The 20499-nt window shown below is 43.0% G+C and overlaps 2 protein-coding genes across 2 annotated transcripts; one reads left to right on the top strand and one right to left on the bottom strand.

Moving 5' to 3' along the window:
* Positions 1-1599: 1599 nt before the first annotated feature.
* noxo1a (NADPH oxidase organizer 1a) lies at positions 1600-4644 on the top strand (the record flags this gene model as incomplete). Its single annotated transcript, XM_083977684.1, has 8 exons — positions 1600-1665; positions 1744-1824; positions 1906-1978; positions 2064-2247; positions 2987-3165; positions 3277-3390; positions 3489-3606; positions 3915-4644. 8 exons carry the CDS (start codon positions 1600-1602, stop codon positions 4642-4644), a joined length of 1545 nt encoding a protein of 514 aa, XP_083833810.1.
* A 748-nt stretch (positions 4645-5392) lies between these two features.
* On the bottom strand, positions 5393-20092 carry tbl3 (transducin beta like 3). Its single transcript, XM_083977193.1, has 23 exons — positions 19935-20092; positions 19751-19802; positions 19409-19504; positions 19137-19184; positions 18862-19003; positions 18695-18779; positions 18395-18565; positions 18219-18294; positions 17939-18035; positions 17630-17853; positions 17196-17337; positions 16447-16505; positions 16179-16285; positions 15907-16042; positions 14044-14283; positions 13554-13624; positions 13242-13398; positions 12325-12383; positions 10285-10388; positions 8865-8936; positions 7669-7827; positions 6777-6870; positions 5393-6370 (listed from the first exon to the last, which is right to left on the bottom strand). Exons 1-23 carry the CDS (start codon positions 19964-19966, stop codon positions 5989-5991), a joined length of 2805 nt encoding a protein of 934 aa, XP_083833319.1. The 5' UTR covers positions 19967-20092; the 3' UTR covers positions 5393-5988.
* Positions 20093-20499: the final 407 nt, after the last annotated feature.

Here is a 20499-nt window from a genome sequence, read left to right as displayed (position 1 = left end):
ACCCATGCACACACTTTGATTTTGTTTTAAAACATTATATTAATTGTATTTTACAGTGTTTAGTTATACTGAACATATATTTTAGTATTTGATGCAGTTTTAATGCAAGCAAACAGGCTGGGATGAATCCTCAAGACTGTCATTAATATCAATATAGTCAATAATACTTTGAAATTATAATTTTGTTCCCTTTTGACGTAAAATCACAATAATACACATTGAATCAATGTGGTAAAGGCTGGTTGTCTGCAGTCGATCATCATCATAAATCTCATTCATATAATGTGTGTGGAATGTACAGACCATAAAGGACAGTATATAAAGATACAGCACATAAATAAAGAATAAGCTGTCATTAATTCGTACTATGTTTGCAGATGATTTGGAGATAATTTATTAGTATGTCATATATTTCCACACTCTTGCATTTCACAATACAAATGAGCAATAAATCTTCCTGTGCAGAAGTTATCCAGATCATGTCTGTTGTGTGTCTTTGTGTTTGTGCTGCTGGGGTTAAGTGTGGTTTAGTCTACATGCAAATTAACCAGATGACACACATACTTCCAGTTCTATTTGTGTCACTGTATGTAATTTGTATTTTGTGGTCTGTCTTGTTTGTCCAGATTGCTTAGTGCCTTTCATCACTGTTTTAATTGATGAGTGGGTTTCAGCCATCTCCAGTGTAATCATAACACTTATTTCAATTTTCTACACTGCCCCTCTCAATAGAAGATAAAAAAATACATGAATGTAAAAAAAAATCTAATGTTATGGGCCTACTGTACCAAGACCATGGAAAAATAAGACTTCTTCCATTTATGTAGTGTGGCATAAAAATGTTGTCCCATGCACTCATGTGAGTTTTCTCTCTCATCACTCTTTTTAGTCATTTATTCTAGTCTTTTTTTATTTGATTAATGTTTTCTTTATCTTTATGCTGTCTCATGAAACATAAGTCTGCATTCTATCATATTAATAGTTGTTCACACCTTAATTGACTTTGTGTGAGGTGTTAGTATGTGTGTGTCCTTTCACAATGATATTAAATTCACAGGAACAGCTTTATTTACCCTCACTAAACAAGCTTTGTCTTTCTGCCCGGCTCAGACATGTGTTGGACACAGAATGGAGCATTTCTCAGAATGAGAAATCAAATCTGACTTTTGAGAAAACAATGTAGCCTACACCACTAAACCAAAGGCACCCAAGGGTGTTCATGGGTGTATCATAATCTAATAACCTGCTGAATTTAACTAGCCTATAAAATGTTCCTTGTCATTTGGTTTCAGTAGGTAATTGAGCCTTCTTTGTGGAGCCTAATTTTAGAAAACACATGTTAAAAGCGCTGTTATGTAGGCTACACACACATAAATCGGATGCTGGAGTTTCCTGAGACGGACGTGGAGATTCCTCCTCCTGATTGTTGCGTGGCTGTGACTCACGGAGCCACACCTGCTCCGGGGGAGGAAATAAAAACACCTGCAGAGCATCGCTGCTCCAGTCTCTCACGCACACACACCTGCCCTGCTGACAGGCCCCGAGTCGCAGCTCGTCAACAGCCGGACTACTAGTAGGCTTTCTAGTGCAGCCTGGACCATGGAGGCCCAGCGGTATCCCCTCAGTGTCCGCGTCATGGGAGTGATGCACAAGGAGAAGAGCAAAGTAAGCGCGCAGCGGATCAATATGAGTGCAGTTCTGTGCTTTTCTGCAGTGATCACATCTGCATCTTCCTCCCTCCAGATGTACATGACCTCTGTGCTGTGGTCCGACCAGAGTGACGTCGTTATTTACAGGACTTTTAGGGATTTCAAGAAATTGCACGTGAGTATAAAAAGTGTCGTTGTTGCACATGAGGAGACTGGTTTTCTGGAGGCTTTAACTCGGTCCTCCTGGTCCTTACAGAAACAACTGAAGAAGACATTCCCAACAACTGGTAAACTGAAGAAGTCTGAGAGAGTCATCCCCAAATTTCGAGGTGAGTGCAAGTGTCGTTTTCCAGCTGCGGTTAGTGTAGATCAGTGCGTGCAACGACAGGCTTTTTGACTTGTGTTTCCGTTCAGACAGGAGGATGAAGCGCGGCCGCCAGAGGAAGAGTCCTACTAAATCACTGGTGCGCCTCAAGTTCTTGCAGAAGTACTGCAACGAGCTCCTGAGCTGTGACCCGCGGGTCTCTCAGGCCGCAGACCTGATCCAGTTCTTCCAGGCCAAAGACCAGGACCTGCAGCCCGAGTTCGCCAAGAACAGGTAGGCGGCCTATATACCCACCGTCTGCACAGCTGGGGTTTTTATTTTATTTTTTTTACAGCTTTGTGAAGCCAGATGTGGTTTTGTTCTATAGCTCCATCCAACCTCCACATGCATAGTGAGGTACTAAGGCTAAATCAATCACAAGTAAAAAATAAAATAAAAAATAGAGAGAGAGAGAGAGAGAGAGAGAGAGAGAGAGAGAGAGAGAGAGAGAGAGAGAGAGAGAGAGAGATTAGAAAAAGAAAAAAGTTGTATTGACTTTAATCAAATAAATGGACGTTTTATAGTTTGTTATACTGTAGCTTATTTACATTGTATTTGTTCTAAGACAAAGTAAACACAAATTTGTAGACATTTAGCTAACTCATTTGAGAAGAGAAGGAAAGAAAGAAAGAAAGAAAGAAAGAAAGAAAGAAAGAAAGAAAGAAATGGAGCAACAACAAATGTTTTTTTATGTGAGCAAAGTGATTAATGTTGATAAAAAATGTGCAAGACTTATAGGTAAACATGAAACATTGAATATTTGAAAAACATGTTCAAATCTGCAGTCATGGCACTGGAGCCCTGCTAACAATGTAGACCTGGAAGACTGCATTAGTATCTTGTCTTTTCAATGACAATAAAGGCAATCAACCAATCAATCAATCAATCAATCAATTGTAGACCAGGAACTGACCCTCATGGTTTCCAGGCCTACTGTTCTAAAAACAAACTAACCTGCAGCTCTCATCCTCAGCATCATGATCATGCCATCAGATGATGAAATCAGAGCAGGACAAGGTGGCAACGTGACCCAGCCTTTTGTCACAGAGACGTACAGATGCGTGGCCCCGTATGAAACCAAAGACACCAAGAACAAACCGTTTAAAGTGAAACTGGATGAGAAAGTGGACGTTCTTATCAAAGACAAAGCAGGTGAGTAAACAAACTTCAGTCAGGGTCCTGTTAATGATTTTAACAAACCCCCAAAAAACAAAAAAAAAATCCAATCTGGGATGAGTGTAACGTGTGTTTGTGTTGGTTCAGGGTGGTGGCTTGTGGAGAACGAAGACAAACAGATGGCCTGGTTCCCTGCTCCCTACCTGGAGAAGGAGTATGATGACGATGATGATGAAGACGATGTGGGCGGGGATGGGAGAGGTAGCCTAACATGCAGAGCTGCTGACCTTACCTCTACACCTTTAGGTCATTATCCCGTCAACACCTTAGCGATATTAACTATTTTCTTTCACTTTCAGGAACCATGTGCACCGTAATAAAGAACTACAAGGCCACCAAAGATGACGAGATCAGCGTGAACATCGGTACAGTGGTGGAGGTCCTGCAGAAGTCTGACAACGGCTGGTGGCTCATCAGGTAGGGAGGCTATCTATTTAGGGATGAGGATGAACAGAGTAGCATGATGAATATGAAAAGAAAGAGTGACGGAAATGGCAGCATAATAAACTTCTTCCGTGTAGTATAGGGGAAAGCCATCCATCAGCCTCAGGGTCTATCAAGAGCAAACAAGATCAATCTTCAGCTAGATACCAGACAGTGTTTGCGCTCACGTCGACCTCACATTCCTCACTGAAGTTCCTGCTAATGAGAACCGTGACTTTTATCTGGACGTGAATCAAAACAATCCAGATTTTTTTCAACTCTGCATTCTTATTTTGTTCCAGATACAAGGCAAAAACCGGTTACATCCCCACCATGTTCCTGCAGCCCTACAACTACCCTCACATCCGGATGACAGCCCACTCCCCAGATCTCACCCCCCACCAGCTCACAGTCCCCTCCTCCAACCTGGATCGGTCCCAGCAGCTCAGCCGCTCTCAAGGGAACCTGCTGCAGCTTCCGCCCTCCAGGTCGCCCTCGCCCCGCCCGCTCCAACCGGACAGCAAGCTGAGGTCGCACTCTCTCAACCTCCTGTCCGAGCAGCCTCCGGCGCCGCCCGCCACCAACGCTGGCACTGCACGGCCCAGTCCTCCACCCACCATCATGGTGGAGACTGAAGGACAGGAGGAGGAACACCACGGCCCCAGCCTGAGGGCAGGGAGCGTGGCGAGCTTTGCCAGCAACAGCACCGACTTCAGCTTCAGCAGCGACGACTTCACTTCCTCCTCTGCCGGCTCCTCCCTCAACCTGAGCCAGAGCCCCAACGACGAGATGCTGCGCCTCAGCCGCACGCCTCCGCCCATGGTGGGCAACCGCCTCAGCCCGTCCAGCATCACAGAGGGGAGAATGATCCCCAGCGTCTCTGATCCCAACCTCTACAAGGGGCCCACGACGCCCAAGGTGCCCCCCAGGCCGCAGGCTCAGGAGATTCTCACCCGCTGCACCACCATCACCCGCAAGAACGCAGCCAGAGGCGGCGTGTCACCCATACCGATCGAGATAACGAGCCGATGAAGTTTCCACTGATGTTCGTCTTTACTTTTCATTGTTAAACCAGCAGTGTGTAGGAGTTTGTGGCGTCTACCTGTGGGGAGGAACTGAGGTGGCCCCCTCCTCGTCCACTCTGGGCTACAAAGAAACATGGCAGAGTGTGTAAAAGAGGACCCTCTCCCTCTGCAAATATGAAGGCATTATTCTTAGCTAATTAAATGTAAATATTTTGTTAATTTCAGGTGATTAAATCCTTAGGACTGTACAGTACATTTTATCTGCATTGAGAGGACTGTGGGAATGTGTAATGGGAATTTAATTGTGCCAATACCCCTTTTAAAGCCGAATAGAAATGTTGACAACAAAATCAGTTAAGCGTAATCAGCTTAAATGTACGAACAAAGATGATTAATCAAATTTCTCAAAAATGCATAGCTCACCTCTTTACTGTCTGTTTTGATGATGATTTATTTTCCATACTGGAAACCTTGTGTTGTGCCTTATATGCATTTTGGCTGTGCCCAGTGCACAGGGTGTGATCGATTTGTTCCTGTAACTGCATTAAAAGTAAATATTTGTATGAAATCCCAGTGTGTGCTGTCTGTTGTTTCCTGTTTAAGTATGTTTACAGCAAAAATCCCACTTGAAGGAGTGTGTAATAATTAACACTGAATACACATCCAAGATTAGATTAAAAATAGTCAGCATGTTTCTTTATTACTGAGGAGTTTGGTACAAATAAAGGCAGAGGATTAGGCTACATGTGCCCCACTTGAACTTTAATAAAATATGCAGAGTTCAAAAGATCAAAAGCTGCGGTCAGCCGACAGAGATTTTCCCACTTACTCTAGGAAACTATTATTTTATTAGGCATGTGACTGATGAATGCCTGATGGTTCTTACGACAACATAAAATACAAAAATCTCATTTTAAACTATTTTTAAATCACAAGGAGCTTGTTTTTATTTTTTATAAACATTTGTAGTTGTGACATAAAAAAAAAACCCATGGTAATATAACCAGTGTGTTGTTGTCGAGCTGGTAGATCAGGACTATGCAACATTACAGAAGCAGACAATGGAAGCTGGTATTTGCTGTGAGGGGAAACAACCCTAGCTCGAACCTGCCTGCCTGCCTCCCTCCTCCCATCTCTCCTTCTATACCTCTTCCTTCCTTCTGTCCATTTTGTCTGGGAAAATCAGAAAAGAGAGGCCTGTTATCTGTAACATCATCATTTCACACCTGCCTCGTCCTGCACCGCCACACATTCAGTGTGGCTCCGGCTAATGGTCCGAGATAAGAGGACTTCCTGAGGTATTTTTTTCCCCACAGGAGTGAGTCCTCTGTGGTTAGTCTGGTGGTCCCTGTCAGCTGGCGAAGGTCTGGCACTGAGGGGCAGAAGAAACTGGGAGACATTTCAATTTTTCAGTTTGATTGCCCTCATCTTCTTCCGCGTCTTCGTCCTCTGAGCTCTCCTCAGAGTGGTGGTTGCCGTTTGTTTTGGTGCTCTCTCCATTTTTCATCCTTTCGTCCGCTGTGGAAGCTTTCTTGGTGATGCTGACTTCGTCGTCCTCCCCCTCCTCCTCCTCCTCCACGGGACAATTTGGATCTTCATCTTGTCCGCTATCGCTGTCATCCCCGGCATCCTTCCTCTCCTCACCACTGTCCTTTCCTTTTTCCTTGTCAATCATAAAGAAGGGTTGGTGCTGTGCCAAAGGAGTGGTGTCCATTTCCTCGTCTTGGCCCATGCTAGACGGATAAAACAAGATGGATTAGACCTGAAGAGTTGTAACCAGCATCTCTCATAACTATAAACAAAAAATATGTTTTTATTCCAGATAAGGCGATATTTAGGGAAATAGGTCGAGAGGAAGTGAACCCTGGAAACCATCACCATGCATCAGTTAGAACCTGTCACTTAAAGCTACATCTTTCAGGATCTCATTTTGGAGACAAAGCTTCATTCAGAAGGGGACATATGCGGCTGAACGCCTGGTTCGAGGCAGAGAATGCTGCTCAGTAGCAAACAACACCACCTCTTCATCTTCCTGGATTCCACAGGGTTCATGTTATGCTGGTTTTAGCAGGTTTGACCCACATAAAGACTGACAGGTCACGAGACAATGTCCTTCTAACCCCGGCCTCAGACGCTCACCTGGATGGTGCTCCGGCCACTCGCATCTTCTGCCACATGTAGTTCAGGAACATGGACGCCTGCAGCAGATGTCCAATCCTCTGCATGTGTCTCTCTGTGAGAAACAGAGGGGGAGTTAATGGTTTTCAGCCAAAATTAGATTTATGATCAGGAAATACAACGCAAAGGGTAACAGGAAACTCAGATAAATATCTTAACAACACGAGGCATTTTTTCCATCTGCTTTGCCTATGCGAACGATAGGCATCATGTTTATGTTTGCGCTGTACCTCAGGAGAAATAGGAAAGGGTATACACTTCAAATAGTAGTTAAACCAGTTTCAGTGATGGCTTAGTGAGACTTAAACATCCTGTTTCTCCAGTTTACCACCTCTGCCAGACTCCTGACAACAAACTATTTACAAACATGTCCTCTATAGCTCTCAAATCATCTTAGCTGTCACTTTGTGGTACATGGGTATGCATGCACCAATTGTTTTCCCCTGACTACATGCAAAAGATCATGCTCATTTTCTTTCTATGAGAGTTACCTGCTGCATTTACAGTATTAGATGTAACAGATATCTTAAAAACTTGCTTGACTCCATCACATTACATCAAACCAGTCGTCACAGTTCACTTATACTGCTCCTCATGCACTTGCTCAACTTTTCTCATGTCAACTATGCTGGTGGTGTTGTTCTCATTAAGCCCTTGAACCCAATCAATGATTCACTATATCAGAATAATTGATGTACTATTCTGTATACCGATATTTTTATACTGATGGGGGGATTCCACTATGTGGATGTTTTACAATAATTTGTGCATAGCCTGGATTAAAGCTATAAAAATATATTTTATTGTCTCTTGTCTCCAACATCATTTGTCTCCAACACACACACAGCCCTACCTGTATATGGGATGAGTGCCTCCAGGTGTGTTCGGGCACCCTGGTACTGCAGCAGCTCCTCAGGCGGCAGGTGTGTGAGCAGCACCTGGAGGACGGCCTGGGCGTCCAAACAGTTTCTGGCGTTGGTGTTCCACACCACACAGTAGCGCAGGAGTGACTCTGAGTGGGAGTGAAGCCATGACATGGTTGAGTGTGGGCCAGCAGCCAGGGGTGAAGGAAACAATATCACTAGGTACTAACCCTAACCCGAATGACAGACAGCGGGCTGTGCCCAATTGAGGGGCCACATTTGGAGTCTGATTGTGTCACAGCAGCTCGACTGGGCCACCTCATTACAGAAGCTTCAAATGAAGCCAAGAACAGCCTTCTTTTTCTGGCCAATGAAGGCTCCAGTAGGTGGATCCTTCATTGCCAATCAATCCAAGAATTTATTGTGCACCAGAAATGGAAATAATATGGCAGCAGAGAGATTGAGGATTACACTTACTGTACAAGAATTGTGTCTCAGTTCAGTTCAACACTAAACAGTACAACCAAGAGACTTGAAACCTCATGTTTTTGTGAAAAAGCTTAATGGTTTAGAAAACCACATTAATTCTTTTTTTACTCTCCACTTTTCTGATGTCTTTTCTTTTTAACACAACAGGCCAGAGTTTTTTTGCAAACTCTCGCCAGTGCATAACCTTCTCTTGAATAACACATTTTCACAGATAATTAGAATTTGAACTTTAAATTACTGTAGATGATCATTAAAGCAGAAGTAAGCGATCCGGTCGTTTTGGCTAACTTCTTGTCAGCCGATGGAGGTAGCAGCCCCCGCCCTCGTCCCTACGTCACCACATTCACGCACATCCCTTGGCTGCACACACAGAGAGGACCGCCCCTTTATGCCGTTCTCTCTCCTCATTGGATAAAGGTTGTAGGATACAAGGAAAGTTTTCTCCTCGGCTTACAGCAGAGCAGAGTGACTGATAGACCCGTGTTTCGGACCAAACACTCTATGTAAGTGATTGCTGTCGGAAGATATAACTATTTAAGACTTATATTAACACAAACATTCCGCTTACTTCTGCTTTAAAAATGTTTTGAAAATGTTCAATATCAACAATGCATTTGCCACAGAATTCAAACAGCCTGTGCATTTTTACCTTTTTGTTTCTGTGCATGGTCATTGCAAATATTTAAAGACCTGTTACCTTTTTGATCCACTCGAAGTTTCAACAAAGTCTTCTCCAACAGCTCTTGTCTGTCCTCACCCTGACGGATCGCTGAAAGCACAAGGTCAACATGTCAGAGATGTTAGACAGGAAGTCGCTGCAGTGAATTATGTACCTAACTCACGGATCATCGTAGACATACATATACAGGACTTCTTACACCTTCAGCTTTACCTCATTTATGGATGAAACATTGTGGAGTAAAAAGGTTTACGAATAAATGCAACAGTGTTGTTGTGTTTTTGTTCTTTTGTGTCTAAGTCTCATCATATCAATCTGATCAAGTGCCACCTTCCTTTTTATGTAAACACCTCACACCACACACATAATTATAATTTTGAAGCCACTATATGAAAGCCTGTGAAACTTGTTGGTAATCACACACCGTACCAAAATCACTGTTGTGTGGAGACTCATTTCAAGTTAGCATTACACAATCAGATCTGCTGTGACGCTATTTTGGGAAAGTTTACATCTATGTTCTTGTTATGTCAGGATGACAAGGTGCAACCGATACCACTGTGCATAATAATGCAAAACCTGCACTATGCGCCTGCCTTTTGTTTGACACATGCTGATCCCACACCTGCAATACTACCTGAACAATGACCAAGACAATGACCTAGACATACAACCTACTACCTGCTGAAGGATCATTTCCACTGTTTAAATAGCTCTGCAAACTGAGAGAATCTGAGAAAACACTGGGTCATTCAGTTTAAAATAAGACTACCGGGGTGCCGTATAGCTCAATGGGTTCAAATCCTGAATCCGGTGGCCCTTCGCTGCATGTTATTCCCCCTCTCTCTGCCTCCTCATTTCCTGTCTCTCTCAACTATCCAGACAATTAAAGGCAAAAAGCCACAAAAATATACTTTAAAAAAAAGCACAGTACTGGTTTCGATGTAAGCACAGACAAGAGGTTCATAAAAGCATTTACATTATTAGAAACTATCTGTGATTTGTCCCAATAACCTCTCTGTTTTGTTTTGACCTGCAATTGTGTCAGTAAAGCCCTGAGGGACATGATGGCTATTCAGCATACGATTACCAAACTTCATTGTGATAATCTGTTTTGGGGACATTTTTTTTCTTTTGTGTCAAAGGCAGTGACAAGCCGAGTATTTCAGCTCAAGAAGCATGACAGTGCAGTATCGGGTGTGGTGAATGAGTACAAGTGCTCGGACCACTGAAAAGTGAGCAGGGTGACATGACGGATTGACAGAGACAACACGCCCCGTCAAGAAAAATAACAGGTGAGAAGATGAAGGAGATGGATTGCATGCAGCAGGTGTTAAGAAAGATGACAGAAAACATTTTGGACTGAAAATGCAGCACAGGCTGGGAATCAATAGGAGACAGGTTGGAGACGGTGGAATGGCCTCATGGGATAAAATACCTTTGATGACAGTGAGCACGGTGTGAGGCTGGTCCAGTGAGATGGCCAGACCCAGCGCCTTCAGATACTTCTTCTCATGGAGCAGGTTGGACAACTTCTGCTGCCTGGAGACACAAAACAACACAACAAAACAACACAGTCATACACAGGCAGGCAACTTTTTGAGGTGTCATATAAAATTTTTACTGATCATAAGCTCTAATAACGTTGACAAATACATACAAAAATACACATAAATCACATAGACTGTAGGTCATGTTTTCCTACTGCCGGGGGTTACTACAACTTTCCTATGAAATACACAAAGTCAAATGTACACACATTTCTGTTTGAATATGTAAGTAGTTCTTAATTTGATGTTTCAAAACGGTGTTAAACTAACTACAACAAATATAGCATATTGTTTTGGTGGGCTAGAGTTATTGATAGGTTGTATCATTCAATTATCTGTGGTATTTAGACCAGGTGATAACAAGAGAGACACATTTTGAGACATTACCTCACTAATAGGGTTGGGCATCGTTTAGATTTTAGCGATTCCGATTCCGATTCCGATTCTCTATATCGATTCCGGTTCTAAACGATTCTCGATTCCGATTCTTTGAGGTGCAGGTCAACAGGTCACAACTTATTTCACAGGATATTTTTTTATTTGACAAACTCTTCACACAGGCCATTTTTGCATGCATGCTTGGACTTCAAACATACATCTTACACAGCTTGTAAGACCTCCAAAAGGCCTCCAAAAATAGATTTTGCCAACTATGGTATTCAATTAAAAGGGAGGGTCCCTAACTGTAACTGAAACTTGGCAAGCAGTCTAACATACAAAGAGCTGCAGAACAGGTGACTGTATATGCAACAAAATAAAACAAACACTGGAGCAGTCATGATGACAAATCAAAAACTGTTTTTGTTTAAGAAGATAATCATGTCTGCCTTCTCAGGCTGAGGAGGTCTGTACACTAGTGACGCGCGGTGCCGGTCAAGAAATGTTTACTTTATTTGCGGTGCGGGGCGCGGTGGGGCGGGTCATTAAAAACACTGATGATGAAGTCCAGAGTGTGTTATCAGGGGCGCGCTGATGTTGACGGGAAAGCCGGCGGAGGTGTGAGGGAACCGGTGAGACGGCGGCTGGGCGCATCAGCAGAGCGGGGTTGCTTTCAGTGAGAGGAGAGAGCAGAGCGGGGGGCCTGCTCTCTGCTCTCTCCCTCTCGCCCTCTCGCAGACCGGGGAGAGAGAGAGGCGGCGGCCGCGGCGGCTGCACTCGCTGCACTGTGACTCTCTCACTCCTCACGAGCTCCACACTGACAAGCTACCGGCAACACAGCGCCTCTGTCTGCCCTTTCAAAGTAAAACGCCGCTGTCTGACGTTTAATAGCGGCGGGGATGGTTGTGAAAATAGATGCGGTGGTGCGGGGCGGGTCAAATTACTTCAAACTAGTGCGAGCGGAGTAAAACAAACAAACTAGTGCGGACATTTAGGAACCGATAAAAAGAATCGAAATGCAAACGGCTTCTTAACGATTCCGGAACCGGACGTTAGGAACCGGTTCCTATTTGGAACCGTTTTTCGGTGCCCAACCCTACTCACTAACAAGAAATATTACTTGACAATGTGCACACATAATTTGTCTTTTTTGTCTGTGTGCGACCTGATAATAAGCCATTTGTTACAAGGGCTTGCAGATGACTGCATGCATAAACACACTAGTGAACGGACACAGTCACCAGTTAAATGTGCAGTCAATTGTCTGAGACCTGAAAGTCCTTCATGTTTATCAGAACACCGAGATGCCCTCACAGCCCTGACCTGTGACCCAGTGAGGTCCACCTCAGCCTAACAAGCCTCTGTTTATTCATCAGCCTTCAGACAGACAAGAGGGGGAAAAGTAGACCGCGGTCTAGTCTGACTGACAGATCCACTCCTCCATGACCTTTGACCTCCATCAGAAAGACGACCACCACTTCAATTGGACGGACTAGAAGCAGCTATGATGGCTTTTACATACCTAAAAGATAATGTTAAGTGCAACTTACTTAAGTATCTGATCCTCCTGTTTGGCCTGCTCCTCTGCCAGCTCCACTTCAGTCACATCCTGACAAAAAGTGGACAGAGGGTGATTTTTATATTTTTTTATGATAATGTGTCTCCCCTGAAGTGAAATCCTCCTTTTTACCCCCAAGAAAAGATGAAGAGCAGCACTAATGAAGGATCACCTGAGAGTTACCTGCTAGATAAATGGTGCTTATACTGACTGACAAGCCTCGAGTGCTGTGTCAACATTGTTTTTAGATATCCTGATATCTGAGCTGTTAAGTAACAAATCATACAAGGCCGGGTGCCAATTTCCATTCTAATAATTCCTTTATATGGCACTTTATACGGCTGAAACATAAACTGCTTTCCAAAAAAAAGAGTAGAAATAAAAATTCAGGGATCCAGGTAAGCCTCTCTGGCAGGACAGAAAAAAAGGCTCATACAGAGGGGGTGAAATTTCAACCAAGGAAATAGCTGAATTATGATGCAAGCATAAGGTGATCTTATCTAAAGTAAATAAACCGCAATCTTATACAACAAATAACAAACCAACAAAAGGAACAGACAATGCAGAAATGATGCCTAAACAAAAACTATTTAATCTGTTGGGATAGTAAGATTAAATAGAGGAAATTAAACTTATTAAAACACCATGAAATAGCAACATAGTGACAGAGAAGAAACATTGTTAAATAAATGTTGGTAAAAGTGTCTGAGCACAGCATGAAACAGCCACAATGACAGATACATACACAAACACCAACACCGATGCCAGGACGGGACAATCTCTGCCACGTCCTCATCCTGGCAGCCAATGCTATTAATTAGCTGCATTTAGTGGTTTGACTGTTAATCAGTCGATCTGAATCCTCTCTTCAGCTCCCCTGTTGATGACAATCAGTCAAATCCGACTCACCTCCCACACAGTGATGTTAGAGTCCGCTGAGCCGGTCACCATCTTATCATCTTTGCGGCTGCCGTGGAGACCCCACACTTTGTCCTGGTGGGCGTCCAGTGTCTTCACACACTCGTTGGTCTTTATGGTCCACAACTTCACTAAACCGTCTGAGCCACTAGAGATAGAAAATGATAAGAAGCTCTGAATCACAGCCGCCATTACACCATCATGAAACACATTTTTTTTTAAACTATGCAGGTATGTGTCTATGTATGTTTTCAACAATCAATATATGGAGTAAAGCTTTATAAGAGAGACAGTTGGGTTTACCTGGTGAGCAGCTGAGTGCCTCGGCTCACAAAAATGACCTTCAGGACTGAAGCATCATGCCCCTCAAATGTCTGAAGACATCAGGAAAAATACATAAGTAAAACACAATCACATGATTTCAATGGCACAATTAAAAACATCTCAAGAGATAAAATCAAAAAGCTGTAAATTAATGTCAGTTACATGAAGAGGTGTGGACTAATTAACTTCCTCCACACCTGCTGTCAAGTTTTAGATAAGTGCTTTAATGACGTGCTTAACTGGGTGTAACACAGAAGGAAAAAAATCCACTGGTCCAGTGAGACATAACGTTTCACAACACTAACTGTCTGCTTTTCAACTGTATTTCCACTACGTGACTTTTACATAATTGCTTCATCACTAACTTATTGTTTACATCTTGTCTTTCTTTGTGAAAAGGGCTGTTAAAAAGGAACACATTTATTATGCATGCAGTCAGTCATCGGTTCCCGTGACATCAGTGTCTCACCTTGAGGCAGCTGAAGTCTTGCAGGCCCCAAAGCTTGGTGGTGCCATCTGCGGAGGATGTGGCCAGCACCTGGTCGACGGGAGAGAAGGACACGGCCCAGACGCCGCGACGGTGGCCGCGAAGCACCCCCAGCAGACCCAGGTCCCCCTCCGCCGGCAGGGACCACAGCTTTGCGGTCCGGTCCTGGGACCCCGTGGCCAGCAGCTTGTCATTGGGCGACACGGCGACACTGTTTATATCCTGTAGAAATGACGAGGAGAGACAAAGTTGTTGAGATGAAGTAAGAAATTATGATTGGACAATGAATTATACTAAAACAAACAGAGACAGATTCTTCAAATTCCTCCCTATTGGCTGTGATAAACATCGCCCACTCTGCATTGATCTGATAGATTTCTAAAGAATGTTTTCTGTAAGAACAAAAGGAAAGTGAAGTAAACAGGCGCTGCTGATGGACACACAGTCAACTGTCATAGAGTTTGAGTCATTGTGTCAGTGAAGCAGGAAAAGCAGGAAATTAGGCACAAATTTGACTTCCCAGCAGGAGTTTTCATACACTTCCTCATGAGAGGAGTCACCTTTCAAAAAAAAAAAAACAAGTACAAAGACAAACCAAGAAACTGACTCACTCTTTTGTGTATGTGTGTGCATGTGTGTATTCCTCACTTAAAATATTTCTCGGCAAGGCCTGAAGAATCCAATAAAATATAAACCTTTTTATTCATCTGTTTAAATCTTTAAAATCTTAAACTCTGAATATTATACATTTTATACGATACACAATTTGTGTGGGAGCTGAAGTGTGAACCGCTTTCCTCCTCCATAACAGAGAAAAGGAGCGCAGGAGTCGTACGTGACATTATGACAGCAGCACCTTTTTTCATTGAGATGGTGGAGAGAGAACAATGGTGTGATGGTGAGGTGATAATGAAGCGAACAGAAAACTCTTAAGAAATTCAATACCTGGTACTTCCAACAAATACAAAACAGTGTGTTAGTGGCATCATTTGGTAAAAATTGGACCTTATATGAAGAATAAACTATTGTCACAGACATGAATGGATGATCCTCCATTGCTTTGAAAAATAAAATGGTACAGGTAAACAAAGCTGCTCATATCATGTGGACAGCTGCATAAAGACGCTCATTCAACACTATAACCTCAACTCATGTAATGTTTGACAACATAAATACCCAACAATGTTAACACCTGTATTGTGCATTCAGCTATGTGATTATATTCACTGTATGTAATGAGAAAAGGGTGGCGACTCCAAAAGTGAAATTACACCGCATTACATTCAGAGTTAAAGGTTAATAGCTTATTATTCCTTTGGCAACTAAAGCTCACTTTCCCCTGTTGTCACTTCGATGCAGCATTTCCTTGTAAAACTTAAATGAAGGGAAGAACTGGTTCCTCTGCTGACAGGTTTCATTTTTCCAATTAAAGTCATTGAAAGGAGTTAAATAACAACTGTGTTTTCTTTGTTTAAGTCTCCACTTAACAAAAACTTACAAAATGTGCACACAAAAGCCCTTTCTTTATGAACTTAGAAGATTTACTACTTACAACCCGCATTTGTCCATGTTTGAATAAATGAAGGTTGACAAAAAATGCAGACACACCCTCAATTTTTGTTTGTAATTCATCTCAGGTATTGGGTTACGTTTTGTTTGAAGCTCTCTGATAAGATCATGGAAAGGATATTCCTATGAAACGCAAAATGCTATGAGCTGTGACGTAATTTGCCTGCTGCACTGGAAAAAAGCTTGTGACCTCCTGTGGGTCACGTCTTTCTTTGGGTCGGCTGCCAGCTACAAATGCTTTTGTGTTTTTCTGTGGTGGAATATTCAGTCGTGTACCTTGTCATGCGCCTTTTCTGTGGCACGGGCAGTCAGCTGACACATCTCTGCCCCGGGTGTAGACAAGTCTGCTGGCAGATCCCACACCTTCACCGTACAGTCCTGACTGCCAGAAACTATGAAAGACGGTTTCATTCTAGATATGGAAACACACACGGAAGATCGTTACTGTAACGCACATGCACAAACACTCAGATCCCTTCTTTTTTTTTTCAATCTGTGTTCATGAATGTGATTAAAAAAACACTGGCTGCAGAGATGTGGAGCGTTACCTGGAGCAGCTGATGGAGCCCACAGCGTTAGCATGGCTCGAGCCCTGGGCCACGCATCGTATCTGACCGCTGTCACTGTCCATATCCCACACACGCACTGACCTGTCCTGAAAACACATGCGCACAAACACACCATGAATGTGGTTTCATAACCTTTTAACCTCGTACAACAGCTTCACGTGGCTTTGTTGTGGAGTTAAGGTGAGCATGTGTGGATTCATTGTTTGTTTCTGTGCCTTGTCTGCAGCGTTGCTGCATGCGTGCTCACCTTTGCACAGCTTGCAAAGAGCGAACCTTTTCTGAACACGTCCAGTGAGAGGACAGTATCTGTGGAAGATGAGCAGAGGAGATAAGAATCACAATAGACAACAGATATCTATTCTGCTCAGCAAGTCATAGTTTAAAAGCCCTAAACTGAGACAAACTCAGATTCTGCTTCTTTCAATGACAGTTTTCATTTTCATTAATCCAAATTGCCTTTATGTTTTATTTTTTTGTTTTTCACAGCTGTGTTATTAAAGATCAGAACATTTTAATTGTTCATAAAATAATTTTAACTTTCATTGATCATTCCCTTTCTTTATTACTATTATTATTATTATTATTATGAGTAAAGTACATACTAACCTTCACTTTCATTATTATTCTGTGTAGCCTTTCTCACTTTCTGTATTACCTTACCTTATGATAAAATGTGCATAATTATAATAAGATGTTCATTTCCAGTCCTACAGGTTTTCCATTTAGTGCAACAACTACTGCGGCTTTCAGAAGCTACAAACAATAAACACTGCATGTCCTGCACCGCTGCATAAAACTCATTTGGCAGATGTCAGTGAATATATGGACTTGAGAGCTGTAAAATATACATAAAATAAGAAATAATACTTTCTTTGCTGTTCACGTCTATGAGAAAATGGCAGAATTGTATCCACTTTTTGCTCTTGAGTGAATAAATTAAATACTGCGGGATGCCTCATCTACACGAACACATGCTGCCCTCTGCTGGTGACTGACCTGTGTGTCCGTACAGGATCTGGCAGGTGTTGGTGAGCAGCTCAAACACCTTCAGCTGGCAGCTGTTGGTGGCCACCACAATGTGACTGTCGTCTTTACCCAGGAACTTCACATCGAGCACCTCGTCGCTGTAGCCCACAAACTGGGAAAGAGTGGAAAGAGAGACTCCGATAAATATGCACCAATGGCACGGAAACCGCGGATTTTATGTAGATCCAGTTTGACATCACACAAGTTCAAAATAAAAATGTGCAGGAATCTCAGTATCTTCTAGGATCTACATAAATGTATGTGATATCACTGGGTATTTTAATTCAACTTAAATCTAAAATGACTGTTTTGTGAAAATCATAAATGATTTAATAATTCAAACATTTAACTTCTGAATAATAGATATTAGTTCTGTAAGTATTGCACTGTGTGTGGCCACCCACCTGCTGCTGAGTGGTGAGGCCGGGCAGCTGGTAGAGCAGTATGTTGTGTTCTGCAGTGACTGCGGCCAGTCTGGACGAGGTGGCCAGGTGAAGCAGGTACGTTAAACTGCGTGGGTCATCATCCTTCTCTTCCTCCTCCTCCGTAGAAACAGGGGTGAGGGTGGAGGGGAGGGGCTGGGTGTAGACGCAACGTGCCGTGCTGGCCTCCCACACTCTCAACACACCTACAGGGACGGAACAGAGGAAGAGAGTGAGTTCATGAGGAGCAAAGACGCCGTTTATATTGTCAGAACAGAGCAGGAATTGAACCTTTGCTGCCAGCTGTGATGAAATGCAAGTCTTTGCTCTGGACTCCGATCTCAGAGAAATCTTTTTTCTCAGGCAGCAGCACAACACCCTCCACAGCCTGGGGACAGAGACATTATGGACAACAATGAACAAACAGAGTTCAGAGTCACAGCTGCAGCATTTTCCCCCACACAAGGAACAAAACAAGATTGTGTGTTTGCAGTTATTCTATATGAAATAAATCACTGACATAGCACAAAACCTGCACAAAACCAATATATTTTCCATTCTACTGTCTGACCTCATAGACCGGTACAGTCCTCTTTGCTTTGCGAGCCTTCAGGTCCCACACTGTGCAGATCTTGTCTCTGCCAGAGCTGCAAAAGACAGCAGACACATTTTAGATGTTCTGAGTTTGACTTCTGATAACAGGGATATTGCATTTTGGGCGGGGGGGGTAAATATACAGCACATTACCTGACCATGGTGTTACCATCAGAGCTGAAGCTGAGGGAGGTGACGGCGCTGTAGTGGCTCTGCAGCACACACACACACTGACTGGTGCGCAGGTCCCACAGCCGAATGCCGCAGTCCAGAGAGGAGGAGAACAGCTGCAGCCGGTCGATGTCTGGGTGGAACTGGACCAGGCTGCAAAGACACACACAAAGGCGGTCACAATAGTTACAAAATCTGTAGCCTCCATTAAAAACTGAAGGCTCTAACTTCGGAGATCTGTAACTTTCTAACTTATTCTTCTATATTTGTGTCTAAACTTACTGCACAACACCAGACGACCCCTTGAGATTATGAGTGCAATATTGTTTCACCACATCCCACATCTTTATGGTGCCGTCGCAGCCACCTGCAGGACAATAAGAGGAGAAACTCAGTAAACTGCAGCAGCTGTAACTGTAACTACTATTAATGCAACATCATCAGCTGACCTGTGGCCAGGAGCGTAGAAGTGGAGTCAAAGGTCATGCTGGCTACAGGAACAGTGTGAATGGCCCTCCAGGAACGAGTGCACTGAGCTTGTCTCCAGTCCCACTGCTTCAGCAGCAAAGCCCTGCTGGCTGTTACCAGCATCTGTGGTTGGACACAGAAGAACATATAAGACCCCCATAAAAGAACTCCCATAAACTCCCATAAAAGAACTCTTTAATGGGGTGATATTAGACTAAACAGCAAATCAACACTGTGGGTGAGTTGTTCACGTTACCTCATCATCACAGCTGAGTGCAAAGGATGTGATGTCCTCTTGATCATCCTGCAGTTACAATATGGACAAGATGGAAAGATCTCAGGATAATCAAAGGCACAATTTCACACAACACTGACATTATTTCGGATACGCCCATGGATGGCGCAATGATATTCAGAATGTATCTCCACTGTGCTACTTAATGTGAAGTGAGTAGGTGATATCATTATTAAGACTGGAACAGTACAGACTCCAGCATCCAAAGGTAACCACACACACTGTGAACTCACATGCTCAACACTGTGGACCACCTTCCCGGTGCTGATCTCCAAAACATTGACACGAGAGCCACAGGTGCAAAAGATGTGTTTCTCATCTTTGCTGATCTGAAAAACAAACAGACGAAGAGTTTAAAGGTTCAGTCAGAAGATCAAACTGTCCCAGTCAGTTTGTGATAACAGCTGTGTAATGTCTTCTGTGAAGAAGTCTCTTTAGGAGCCTGTCAGATGCAAGGAACTAAAAGTCAAGGCATGTTGGTCTCCATTGCATTGCTTAGGACCATTGTTGTTTTAATTTGTTACTTACAAATTCCCCCAACCCCAAAATTGACTAGTAACGAGCATTTCACCTACCTGCACTTTTCCGCCTTTGTAAAACGGCTCAATCTTGCTGGAAACAGCAAAACTGTAATGAAATAACAGAGATATATTACTGTGAGCTGTGGCAAGTTTCAGTGACACTTTAGCTTAGCTCGTGTTAGCCAGCCAGCCGTGTTTGCAGCTGGGACGCCGCGTCGCGTAACAAAAACAAACTTACTTTGTTTTGAACTGAAGGTTGGTATTCGCCATCTTAAAAACTAAATAAATACCACCCCAAAACTACGTATTTTTGCTGCTTAAGCGAATCAATTGGCAGTTTTCACATCACACGTTGGAGACAGTCAACACATCCATCCCGCATGTTGTTAACCAGAGTCGCACACATTCTACGTCATCTGAGCGCACGGCACTGTGATTGGCCAGGATTTTTTTCTTTCTACCAGTAAGGGATCTATGGATCTATTATCCACGCTAGTAATACTTTAAAAAAAAAATCAGTTTCTATTGTTAACGTGCTTCTCTACATGAATTCATATGATGAGATTGATTTGGAGGGATATACAGTTTGTGAACCACGTTTCTTATAATTAATAATTATAATAAAAAAAAAATCAGAATAACTTTGAAACAATAGACTCAGCTGGAGCCATTCACGTTTTAAGGTTCCTGTTTGACATGTGGAGGCGGAGCTCTAATGCTAGAACAGCTGGGAAAGGACGCTGCATAATGAGCGCCATTATCTGCCTCCGTTTTTTTTTTTTTTTTTTTTTTTTTTATCATTT

Source organism: Trachurus trachurus (genome assembly GCF_905171665.1).
Source record: "Trachurus trachurus genome assembly, chromosome: 8".
Lineage (NCBI taxonomy): Eukaryota > Metazoa > Chordata > Actinopteri > Carangiformes > Carangidae > Trachurus > Trachurus trachurus.
The sequence above is the reverse complement of the archived record's forward strand: the minus strand, read 5'-3'. Positions and strand labels throughout refer to the sequence as shown.

What these genes read in the sequence shown, in the direction of transcription:
- tbl3 (XM_083977193.1), bottom strand. Translation starts at nt 19,966, where the DNA reads ATGGCGAATACCAACCTTCAGTTCAAAACAAA. An exon ending in GATCCTGTACGGACACACAG is followed by an intron (nt 16,506 to 17,195) that starts GTCAGTCACCAG and finishes CATCTTCCACAG; the next exon opens with ATACTGTCCTCTCACTGGAC. An exon ending in AAGACTTCAGCTGCCTCAAG is followed by an intron (nt 13,625 to 14,043) that starts GTGAGACACTGA and finishes TGATGTCTTCAG; the next exon opens with ACATTTGAGGGGCATGATGC.